Consider the following 12,773-nt stretch of genomic DNA (forward strand, 5'->3'; position numbering starts at 1 on the left):
GGACCCTGCAGAGACAGGAGCATGACACCAAGGCAGGGCTCTTCACCCAGCACACCGCAAAAGGGGCACAGGAGGAGATGCTGGCACATGAGAGCAAGCAATCGCCCTCATCCACTCCTCAGAGTCCCCTCGTGCTGCTCTGCAGGCAGCTCTGTGGAGCTCAAGCTGTGCGACAGCAAAAGCTGTGTCTGTCTCCGGAAGCGCGGCTGCAGGAGCGGAGCTGGCGAGCCTTGCTTGTCTATTTTTGTTTTCCCAGAGCCCAATAACTATCGGACCCTGATCGGCCGCTCGGTGAACGGCAGCCAGCTGGGGAAGGACTACGTCCAGCTGAGAAGCCTGCTGCAGCTTATCCGCACTTATTCCAGGGCAAACCTCTATGGGCCAAACATTGGGAGGCCCAGAAAGAACGTCATCTCTCTCCTGGAAGGGTAAGTGATGTTGCTTTGATGAAGAGATCAGAAACTCTTCCTGCAGCAGGTAGATTTGCTCCTTGGCTTCCCCATGTCCAACAGCTGCCAGCACAGTGAGGCTCTGTGTGGCCCAGCCACCACAGTACCAGGGGCTTGAGGACATGGTCCCTGGTGGGATTTTGGGCTGGGCCAATTCCTCCAATTTCTCCCAAGTATTCCCAGAGTTTCCCAGTTATAGGCAGACTGAGGTGCTCACCATGTTGGGACATGAAGATAATGCAGTTGTGTGGATGCAGGCTCCTGCATGCCCATGAGTTGCAGGGCCAGGAGATGGGTCCTGGCAGCACTTATCAGTGTAGATGTTGTCTCAGAGTCCTTCAGAACAAATTGCTTCTCTCTTGCTACTTGGTGACTTCTCCCTGTGATTTCTCCATCTGTGCAGAGGAGGAACCTGTAGCAAATTTCTTCCCTGGCTTTCTGCTTTCTGCTCCTTCCTAGGAGAATCGGCATGTCTCTAGTCTGGGGAGACCAGAGGTGGAGAAGGAATGGTGACAGTGAGGGGCGCAGACACCTGGAGGTGACATTGGACAGCTACAGGAACCAGGGAGGTGTGGGAGCCTGCTGGCAGCAGGAATGGGGACTGTGAGGCTCAAACGCCGTGCAGCAGAGGGGTAATTCCCTGCAGGACTGTAAACAGAAACTCCAGTGCAGAGGGCTGGGCAGGGGGAGGTGTGGAAGGGACTCTGCTGGGAGCAAAGCTGGGTCTAGTATTCATTAACATCTGCATGAATGATCTGGCAGAAACAATAAACAGCACACTGATGCAGTCCCTGGCGAGGCGGGGAGGGAGCCAAGGCCAGATTCTCAGCTCTGCTGCAGCAGCACAGAGAGACCATAAAGCTGGTCGGACCAGCTGCGACACCGGCATCCTTCCTGCTGACAGAAGTGGGGGAGCAGCCCCTGTGCCTGCACCATGGCTGCCACCAGTGCCATATGAGTGCATCGTGTTCAGTACAATGCAGGGAGAGCTACAAAATGTTGTAGTAGCCTTGATCAGCAGGAAATCCATTAGCGCTGGGAGGAGTGGGCTGAGTAAGGAAAACAACAGGGATGTGGGCCAAGAAGCTCTTAGAGAAAGGGAAGTCCTACTGCTGTGTTTGCCCTTGGTGCGCCGCAGCCAGGTCCCAGGGAAGAGGGGTTGGAAGAGCCGGGTTGCACAGCCAGGGTGGTCCAGCAGCTCTGCAGTGCTGGAGCTGCACTGTGACTGACAGCAGCCCCGGAAGTGAGGCTGTATTGTATGACCTGATGGAGAGGATGGCAGAAACACCATCTAGAATGAAAAGGGAGGTAGGGAAGAGCTAGGGTTTGAACAGTCCTGGGGATTGGGTGGTGGGGACTCTCCAGTCTTTCATGCCTGCTCTCTAAGCTATATTCTGCTTCTCTGCTGCCATTCCTGCCTGCTGGGGTGACACTGGTCCAGAGGCGCTTAAAGAGACTTCTCTCTCCCATGGAGAAAGCTTATGTCATGCACTCTGAATCCTGGTGTCTGCAGCTCATGGTGAGCAGCACATGCCTACATGGCCCACGGGGTCCTGTGAGAAAAGAGCTGCTTGGATTTCCGCATAAAGACCCAAATATTACTAGGCAGGGCATAAAGAGGAGGAACAAGTCTGATTACACAAAGGAGAAAGGCTGAACGCCCATTGGCAGTATTAGGAAATGGAGTTGCAAAAGGAGAAATAAACAAACCCCAATGCCTAAGCTGCTTGACAGCATGAGCTTTATTCCCAGCAGCTCCCTGAGGTCACTTGAGTACTTTCAGTTAGTGATCCCGAGAGCTCAACGGGATGTGGCTCAGCAAGTGCCTGAGGCTGTCACGGCCAGGACATGCCTCTCAGATCTGAATGAGCCCCACACAGTAGGCAAGCAGAAGAGAGGAGAAAGAAGGTGCTGTCAATGGCAAACCTGCAGTCTGCATTGCTAAACCACCACAAGTGGTCTACATAGTGCTCACAGTAGGACGAAGGCTCCAGAGTGAATACGTTGTGTGCAGTTAACAGCCCTGATGATGTGAAACCGGCAGGGTTTTCCTCTTATTTTAGAAAAAACTGATGAAGAGCAGAAGTCAACCAGGTAGGAAGGGATATGCCAAGTAGAGGATTATGACTCAAATGTTAAGTAGGGCTGGAGGGGAGATATGAAACACCCCACAGCAGAAGACAGGATGGGTGGATTAGTCTGTCAGGCAAGCAGTGCCCTGTTACACAAAGTGAAGAGGTGGGTTTTGGTGGGGAGGGGAGCTCAGAGAGGCCCAAGGAATGATCTCCAGCAGCAGAAGTTGGCACTAGATGTTCTCCGGGGAAAGCCTCTAGAGTTATCTGGGGTTCTGAAACACTCAGAGAAGAGTCTCATATTGAAGTATTACCTAAAATTACATTTTCCTGTTTCATGCTGTGTGTTCCAAACATTGTAGTCTATTGTTTAACTGTTACCTCAATCAAGCAAGCTAAACTCATTCTTTATGTTTAAACCTTGTCCTGCAATAACGACAATGTCAACGTGGATTGGACATTGCCCTGTGCTGTGTGCCAGGCTCTGTCTCAGTAACGGGAGACAGACATCTTCAGGGCCGTTCTGACCCAGTCCTTGGGCCTGTCCTTCAGGACATGGTGAGGCTGAACCTGGGATGCCACCTTTCTCTGGGGTGTGCTAAACAGGCTAGATGACGAGCACAGGTCAGGAGCCTGGAGGTTTGCAGCATGTAAGATGGCATGCACGCTGTCCCACCGCACAGGCTGTCCGTAGGCAGGTGACACTGGGCTGTGCTGGTGAAACCTAAGCACTGCCCGATGGTGGAGGTACGATATGGTGAGGGGAGGAGCGCCCTGCCTGACACACAGCAGCACGGGCTTTTCACACCTTTCACTGCGGAGTTGTTGCTCCTGAGCTTTTGTACCACCCTGCACAGTGCAATGGCTCAGATACACAGAGCGTGTCAGTCACTGCAGGCTGGCGAGTCCTAGAGACTGGACCAGGACCACTACACAATGTAAGGATAGGCTCTGCAGGGATGCATTGCTCTGGTGGCCGGGACCTGCTGTGCCGGAGGCTAGGAATGGTGTCTTGTGAATGCACAGGTGCAACAGGGAATTTCTCCAGGCACAACCACCAGTTGAGTTTGATGAGGTGTTAATTAGAGCATTCATGCAGCCTGAGCTGTTGGAGAGCAGACCATGTTAGCTACCTACTGCGTCTGTGTGGGTACAGGAATCCCAGAACTGCTTGGGATTTGCTTGGGAAAAAATTGTGAGATTTGAAGGAATTAACATAGATTTTAACAGCAGATCAGGAATCAGACACAAAGGTTAATGCATGGATGAATCACACATTCAGTGCTGGAAGGGAAGAAACACAAGGGAAAGCTATTAGGAAGAAGAGATGCTAACGTGTTAAAGCTCGGAACATTTGCCACAAAACTTAAACCAGCATGTCTGGGCAGATTTGGCTGGGTGTGCTCATGACCTGTTTTCCCTCAGCTGGTGTTGCCAGTTTTTGCCACTGGCCACTAACAAGCATTGGAGTGTTAACTCGACCACAGCAGGAGCAGCAGTGGCAGGAGGATAAGGGCTGGAATGCACGTGTGTCCATGCTAGGCTGGCTGTTGTTGATGCTTGGTGGCTACTTTGGTTCCTGAGCCTGCTTGAAGTCACCAGAGAAGGGAATATCTTCCTTGTGCGGAGCTATAGCATTTCCCTACATCCTTATCCCCCCAGCTCTCAGAGCCACCAGACCTGCTGCCTCCTTGGGTGTCTGTCTGCTCTCTTCCCAGCCTCCTTGGCCTGTTCTTACCACTGCTGTCACCACTGCGCCTCTGGTCAGGTGGCAGCAGCAAGCGAGGTTAGCTCCCACGTGCCATTCCTCACCGCAAGGCAAAAGATTTTCTCGTCCTTCATGATTTTGCTACCTCCTACCCCTGGTTTGTAGTACCTGTGGGGTGTTAACACCCATGTGGGTCACTGGCTTCTTTTGGTGATGGTGTCATTCCACAGTGACCTCTGACAGGAGCGCATACAGCGGAGGAAGCATGATTTTCAGTGCTGGTGAAGTCCTTCCTCCCTGCCAGCTGCAGACACGGCAGGGTCAGGAGGGCCCATGGAGGTGGTGTCTTGGTTATCTGTGGGCAGCCCAGGTAGAGGTCAGGCTAAAACCCGTTGCAATCCTCAGCCCTGTTCCCTGCATCCATAAATCAAGCCCAAGCCCAGGTTTCTGACTTGCTACGTATGTGTAGAGAGGTGTTAGCTTATAGCTCATGGAATGGCACAGGCTGTACACCTGGGGTTCAACACAACCAGAGGGCTAAGCAAAATCAAGATGCTAAAAACGGGAGAGTCTTTGGTAGTATTTTCTTGATGACTGCTCATGCCTTGTGTCCATAAAGAGGATTGTGGCTGTCAAGCAGCACACATCTGTCAGTCCAGGCACTGCTTTTTATCCAGGACTTGCTCTGGAGTAACAGTGTGTAGACAGAGCTTGTTTGGTTAAATTCAAGTAGGGAAGAGAAACAAGGGTAGGCTGGAGCAGGTGTTATCCAGCAGAGGGAAGGTCTCTGGATGGGTTTCAGGAAGATACGTGGTACTTGTCCGGTCCGCCTGCTGACAAGGACTTCGGCCCCATTCAACAAAGGGACTTGTAAGCACTGCAATTTTAGCTCTGTTTTGGTTTTTCCACTTCCTTTGAAAAGTACATCCTTGCTGTATCTCCTTGCTGTATCAGTCTAATGCTCTTTAGTGATGCTGCAGAGGTGAGTAAATCTCAGTCAGCAGAGCCAGAAACTTCACCCTTACGCAAGCTACCCCAAGGCTGGAGGGCAGACTGTACTGGGACACTGAATAGGTCCAGAGCACGAATTCTGCGCAGAAAATCAAGCCACAAGACAAGCAACATTAAACTAATGATACAAAGGGAGGAGCAGGTCACTGCAGCATGAACTCAAGCTCTGGTAGCATCAAACTTATGAGTGAATCCATTCATAAATACATTGAAATGAGGTGTGAAGGATGTGATGAGGCGTTCTGTGGTTGGTTATAAGCAGGGTCAAGGATCTGAGGTATAAGCAAAAGATTTAGCTATTGCTCTCTCAGGAGGAAAAAGTTAAGGAAGTTGTTGCTGGAATTTGATCTGGATAGCTGAAATGCCAAAATCATAGTCACCTGTGTAGGAAGAACAAAACGAGCAGGAAAAGACATAGATGAGATTATGCCACTGTATAAGTACATCAGAAAGATGCAATAGAACCAGGAGGGCTCCTGAAGTGCTTATTACCAAGGTTGGGCAGTCTGGAACATGCAATCATAGAATAGTTAGGGTTCTTTGCTAGAAGGCTTGTGCAGCCCTGGTTGGTTGCAGAAAGGTGATGCTGAACAGGAAGAGAATACACTATAGCTGTGAGTTTATACGCAGTCCCCACCAGGCTCTGCTCCCCAGAACGAAATCCCTGTCTGAAATCTGGCACTGCAGGTCAAGGTCTTTGCAGCAGGCAGCATGAGTTGGGTCGGGTACTAGTCTCTGCTGCTGCAGGTATTTGATTGTCCTACTGGAACCTGAAGAAGTTAGTAACTGAAGCCTGTGCTTTAGTTCCCCCTCACCAACCAATTCAGACATGAGATGAACCGATTTTTACCCGCCACTGCTAGCTCAAAGGGCAGAAATCTGCCATCCAGCTCTGGGGATCTACCGTGGCACCACGGGCAGACCACTGCTGCATTTGGGGCTTAGGAAGGTCCCTTTGGTTTTGTAGTACTCCAGGGAATGCAGATTAAATAATCCTTGTTTTTGAAGTCCAGCACCCAGGAGTCAGCTGATGATGATCAACCCCCTGGGAGCCCGTGCAATGGTAACTTGTCTCCTTGTGCATCTGCATGCTTTGTTACATGATCCAAATTCTAGTATTATTCCAAGGATGACAATCTGCCATTACATGCATGGGAAAGAGATTTCCTAATGCAGATGGCTCTTTAATGTACCTGGAGTAAGCCTAGGAAGTTCCAGTGGCTGGAAGCTGAAGCCAGACACATTCGGATGAGAAATAACATACTTGGAGGCTAATTAACCATGGGAGCAATTTGTTTCAGGTTACAGTAGGTGCTGCATGACTGGCAAGTATTGAATCAGGAGATTTATTTCAGACATGCCCACACTCAAGTGAAAGCTGCGGCTATAAGAGATGCTGAGGGAGAGGTCAAATTTGAGCCACGGTTTCCAGTATAGATTTTTGGTGTCAATAACATCTCGTGGTATTGCAGCTCTCCTGACCCGCTCTCCCACAGCTTGTTCCCGACCCGTAGGGTGCTGTCGCACCTTGTGCTAGCGTTACCATTTCTGGGACAGAGCTGTGAACTGTTTGGGTGACCAGGCAATGTTAAATTATGTCTTTCTCAGTGCTTATTTAAAAACAAGCTTGAGCCTCAGTTCTAGCTCAGTACAGGGCCCCACATGTAGTAATGCTGGCATGGGATGCTGGCACACCGGGAGCTGTAAGGGTAATCATCCTCATCATAAGGGTAATCATATCTCATCCTCAGTATTACAAACTCCCAGCCTGAGGTTCCTGCTCCTCCATGCGCCTCTGATGTGTTCTGCTTTCCTGCCTAGAGATGGTCCCCAGCAGATCTTGAGGACTTTTGCCTTTGCCCAGGTTTCTGATGTGTGGAAGTCCAGCCAGGGATACCCCACAGGCTGCCACCCATCTGAATTATGGGGCATCACTATAGTAGTTGCCCACATCGACTGCACAGCAGGGGCTCAGCTTGTCCCACTGATCCTGTGGGGGGATTTGCTACACATTGGTCAGAGAAAGCCCAAAGGGTAGGAAAATGGCAGATTTACTGCCCCAGCCCATCTGTGCAGCACATGTGCAGGGATCTGAGCCCTCCTGGAAGCATCTGTTTTGCTCTACCTGCACCACACTGCGCACATGGACACCACGCAGTCCAGGAAATCCCAGACAAAAACATGCCAGTGCTGGTCATCAGGACTGTATGGATCTCCACTGGCCTTGAAACCTGTGGTTTGAGCACCACAGGTGTTACAGGAATAAAGGGGATTAGTAGCATCTGTATTCCTAGACTGAGGATATTCAGATACCTGCGCATCACTGCATGCTCACCTGCACTGGGCTTTCATCTTTTGTTCATGCAGTACCACTTGTTGGCTATTGAGCTGCTCCGGGTTCCCTTTGGAGGATACAGGCCAATTATCTATGGTGCTCCTGGCACAACTTTACCATTAAGGCAGGGCTTGAAGTTTTACCAGGAACTTTTGAACTTCATCCTGCAAAAATCTCAAGAAAAGGAAAAAGAAAGGAAGGAAGGAGGGAAGGAGAGAGGGAGGGAGGGAAGGGAGAAAGGGAGAAAGAGAGAGAGAGAAAGAGAGAAAGAGAGAAAGAGAGAGAGGAAAGAAAGAAAGAAAGAAAAGAAAGAAAGAAAGAAGGAAGGAAGGAAGGAAGGAAGGAAGGAAGGAAGGAAGGAAGGAAGGAAGGAAGGAAGGAAGGAAGGAAGGAAGGAAGGAAGGAAGGAAGGAAGGAAGGAAGGAAGGAAGGAAGGAAGGAAAGAAAGAAAGAAAGAAAGAAAGAAAGAAAGAAAGAAAGAAAGAAAGAAAGAAAGAAAGAAAGAAAGAAAGAAAGAAAGAAAGAAAGAAAGAAAGAAAGAAAGAAAGAAAGAAAGAAAGAAAGAAAGAAAGAAGGAAAAAGAAAGAGAGAGAAAGAAAGAAAGAGAAAGAAAGAAAAAAAGAAAGAAAGGAAAGAAAGAGAAAGAAAGAAAAAAGAAAGAAAGGAAAGAAAGGAAAAGAAGGAAGGGAGGGAGGGAGGGAGGGAGGAAGGGAAAAAGAAAGAAAAAAGAAAAAAGAAAAAGAAAAGAAAAGAAAAGAAAAGAAAAGAAAAGAAAAGAAAAGAAAAGAAAAGAAAAGAAAAGAAAAGAAAAGAAAAGAAAAGAAAAGAAAAGAAAAGAAAAGAAAAGAAAAGAAAAGAAAAAGGAAAAAAGAAAAACAGACAGAAAGTAAAATTTGGCCTAGATATTTTAAGTTAAAATTTTAAAATGACCAGAACTGGTTTATTTTGCTCTTATGCAGACAGAAGAAGAACACTAAAGCAAGCCAAGGCCTTTTCTGTCCTGCTTGTGGTCTGCCCAAGCGACGCCTGTGTCCTAGAACAAAATTTTCTCAGAGTTTTTTTGTAACATGCCAATTAATAACTTCCTTGAGAGATGGAGATGATGGATGTCCTGCTTCGGCTGCTCCAGGGATGCTGGAGTTATACCAAGGGTTCGCTTTGCTTGCAGTCCCTGCTCAGAAATTGCTGTAGCGGGTGTGCTTGCAGCAGGTTTGTAGGCACTGTGGAACTGGTGAGGAGAACTGGAGAGCTTCCTTCTCCAAGCTCAGTCTGCTCATGGCTTTGGACTGTGAGTGGAGAATGCCAAGCTGAGTCTGAAGAGGTGATTTAGTAAAGCCTGAGATGGTTTAGTTTGCAGCCAGAACATAAAGAATTAGAGGTTCGAAAGCAATCTGGGCTAATCTTCAAACTCAATTGCAATATATTGATCTTCAAACCCAGTATAGATTGTGTTCATAATTTCAGTTTAGTTCACTTTTTACCCTTCATTTTAGGCATAAATCCATGTACCGAGCATTTTAAACCTGGGAGCTGGCGTTTTTTTTTTTTGTCCTTGTGGCATATTTCTGCACCCTTAATGTTATAGAGCAGCAGCCTCTCCATAGCGATATTTGCAAAATCCCCTTTTCGCCTGCTGACCGGTGTGAGCGGTGGGGAGCTCTCCCTTTGGCTGCACTGGGGTCGGTCTCTTCAGCCTGCTCACCAGGGGAACGGCCATCCCCAAACCACCTCCCTGGTGCTGGTCTCCTGGGCCTGACCCTCAGGAGAGATAAAAACCCATTTCTGAAAGGCAAGCCTGGGAACTGAAGCTCACAGCACTGCCAGGCAGTAGAATCAGGGGTGCATCAGAGCTAGGAAGTTGTACAGCATATTATTGTTTTTTCCATTTCTAATTGCATCTCTTCCCTCTCTGTCTGCAGGGATTTATTACTGCTGCTTTTGCCAGTGTCCTCTTATGCTCCACAGGGTCCAGCTGCCCTTTTGTCCCAGTTTATAATTGACCATTGTCATTAATTTAAAGTCAGAATGATTGTTTCCGAGCTATATTTAGTCCCACGTTTCCTGCTCTTGTTTCAGACCTTATTAGAGGCTCGTGGCTGGAAAAGCTTACTGCATATCCCTGCCATGACAACTAGCCTGATAAAGGTCTCATCTCTCCTCACAGACACCCCTTTTCTTCCCCACCCTCAGTCATGGGGCTGTCATGGGGGACTTGGGGTCAGAGGACTCAGCACCACTCGTTCCTATGTCCCAGTGCAGTCAGGACAGCTGGGTGATTCCTGCTGTGTCCCTGGGAGCCCTGTTCATCAAAGAGCAGTCTGAAACAATACAGCACCAGTTTCTTTCTCATCACATTCACTTGCTCAAGCCACTGTCTCCTGTGCGTGCATGTATTATCACTTCCAAAAAGCATCAGCTACACAGTGCACGTTATGGTACTAAACAGAAAAGTGTGCCTGTCCAGCTGGTGTGTGCCTTTATGTGTTTCCGTATCTGTGCCCTTAAGCGTAAGTATGCAGTAACTGCTTGGGCTTCCTCTTGGGAGCTGCAATTTTCCAAGATGCAGTTTAGGCCATCTTGGATGGCAACAAGGCTGTGCTAGAGGCTCCTGCAGTGATTGTATATGGTTCCCAAGATTAGGAATTGCTTTGACTTTGGCATTGGCAGTGTGAGCAGATACATCTGTGTAGCCTCAAGTCTGACTCAAACAGGAGCTGTCTGGAAGAGGTGTATTTTCTTTAAGATAGCTGGGTCACAAGCCGTCAGGAGACTAATACATACCTATAACTCACTGTAACCTTGTGCATGGAAGTGCTGTGGTTAGTCATAGGAATGGGACAAACCAGAAGTGAACCCAGGCAGAATCCCATCAGCTTGCTGACAGCCAATGCTAAAGCAAGAGCATTAAAAAAGGGAAGCCCATAGCAGTATTTGTCCAGCCTTTTGTCTCATCTTCCAATGCCCAAGGGCTTCCTGAGCTGGAGGTGGCATCTTTGCGTCCAAAAGCTTTGCTGGGTTTTATTTCCATTTTCTTCCATTTTTCCAGTCCTTGCTTGAATCAGTCAAGGATTTCCAGAGTTTAAATACGTGTTGGCTGAAGAAAAGTCTTCTTTTAAGATGGACACTTGAAATAAATCACAATTGAGAACTGTTGCAGCCATAGAACTAAGTACATACCCCAAGATCTTGTTCCTGAAATGCTGTTGTGCTTCAAAAGCTTTCCCTGCCTACCCCAAAATGATGCTCAGAGCTCTGCTGCCAGTTGGGTTTCACTCCATTATTCTCAGCTGTCCTTGCTACAAGCATTTGTTTTAAGTATAATTTATCCCCTCCATTAAAGATTGAGAAGATTTCATTAGAAAGGGTCTGTGAGTGAGGTGACCACCTTTGTAATCCTGTGATGTAGGATGCACATTGGTTGTTTTAGGACATCCCCTGTGACTACATTGGGTTCATATGGTTTCTTCCTCTCTTTCCTACAGGTTCATGAAAGTGGCTGGCAGCACGGTGGATGCTGTTACCTGGCAACAGTAGGTATTCACCATTCCTTCTACTTTTTCCAACACTAATTGCAGTGATCAGACGATGCTGGGAGCAGAGCTGATGTGCTCTCTGGGTATGAAAGGGGCAGATGTGTGACTGCCACCTCCTCTGTCCTCCTGCTCCATTTAAATAGGTGGAAGAGGCTCTGCCCCTCCTTCTGGAGCCTCTTGGAACAAATACGGGAGGGGATGTATTAACTTTTACCACTGCAGCTGAGACAGAGGCTAAAATTACCACTGCCTGCATGCCTGGCCTTTCTGATTGCTGGAAAGAAAGACCTACACTGCACCGCCAAGTGCAGCTGGGGAGACAGGCAGCTCTGGTGGTGGCTGGGATGGAGATGATAGGGAAGCAAAAGCCGTATCTGACAGATGTATGTGACTGTCTGAAAGCCCTTTTCCTTTCACCCCAATCTCCACCCCATGTCTTTCCAAGACCGATGGTGTGAAGCTTAACTGGTATGGGCCAGAGGAGGGAGAGGCAGCTTAGTCCAATGGTAAATGCATAATGCCTCAGTCGCCACTCTGTTTTGTAAAGGTCTGGGATGCCTGTAGACACACCGCTGCCTTATACTGCAGACGGAGCCCCAGGAGCAGACGTCACCATTGACAGGGTGGTGAGCATTCAAGAGCCAGGCCCAGCTGGGGCTGCCAGAGAGATGCTGATACCTGATTTTCCCACTGGTTCCTACTTGTGCTGCAGTTTGGAAGAGCAAAGCAAGCTCTGAGCTCTAACATTGAGTGTGACAAGCACCGAAAGTGGAGGAAAAGGAAAAAATCCGTAACCATCTTCTTCCTCCTTTGCACACTGTGGCCAGAGGCAGGGTCCCCAGCAGGCTGTGGATCTCTGCAGTGGGAGCTAGTGCAAAGGCAGGGTGCGAGCACAGCATCGACCACCAAAATTGATAGATAAAGGGTCTGTGGGGCGGTCAGGATTCTCTCCTGCCACACAGGACATGTTTCAGAGACAGGCATTCACTGGAGCAAAGCCCACAGTGAGTCCCTGCACTGTTCCCAGAAAAGGTGGATCTGCTCTGACATGGGTTATACTTCCCATGCAGCACACTGGCTTTGAGCATGGGAGCCAGGTTCTCAGGTCCAAGTGGGCTTGTGTGTGCTGCCCACAGGGCTTGTTCCCCGAGCTGGTCCTTCACAATGACTTTGTGGGGAGCTCAGGTTGCTGAAGTGTAACAGCTCTGGTACAGCCCAGCTGGAGACCTGCTCTTAAAACCAGCCTGGTGTGGTTTAGGACATGAGGTTTCCTTGCAAGCGCACCCACAGTCTGTTGGTGTGTTAACCTTGGAGCCTCCTGCAGAAGCAACTCTTGGTATCGCAGAGAGGGTTATCGCTCAGGGAGACCAATATCCAGCAAGTCCCATTCCTCAGGAAGCTCAGCTTGCCTCACTGTGCATGCTTGGGTGTTTGGCTCCTAGGGCTTCCCAGCAGGCAGCAGCAGCTCCCTGCAGTGCGGGCAGTGGGGTAGCATAGCATTTGGAGCAGGATTTGTGTTACTTACAGGCTCACGCTGTGCAACGATGATCTATGTCTCAGCTGGGAGTTTGCTATTCATGATTACACGATGTGCTGATCACATTTACTTAGTCCAGGAATTTGCTTTCTGCAACAGGGCTTGATCGTTGGGCCAAAGCCCTTGGA

The 12,773-nt window shown here is 48.8% G+C and overlaps 1 protein-coding gene across 2 annotated transcripts in view; it reads left to right on the forward strand.

The window, feature by feature from the left end:
- The window catches only part of HPSE2 (heparanase 2 (inactive)), a 111,719-nt gene that overhangs the window by 73,905 nt on the left and 25,041 nt on the right, over positions 1–12,773 (forward strand). For both annotated transcript variants that reach the window (XM_065672025.1, XM_065672027.1), the window contains 2 exons: positions 257–428; positions 11,058–11,105. In XM_065672025.1, coding sequence (XP_065528097.1) covers positions 257–428; positions 11,058–11,105 — 220 coding nt within the window. The remainder of the gene's footprint in view (positions 1–256; positions 429–11,057; positions 11,106–12,773) is intronic.

The sequence above is a fragment of the Lathamus discolor genome, chromosome 3 (assembly GCF_037157495.1).
Source record: "Lathamus discolor isolate bLatDis1 chromosome 3, bLatDis1.hap1, whole genome shotgun sequence".
NCBI lineage: Eukaryota > Metazoa > Chordata > Aves > Psittaciformes > Psittacidae > Lathamus > Lathamus discolor.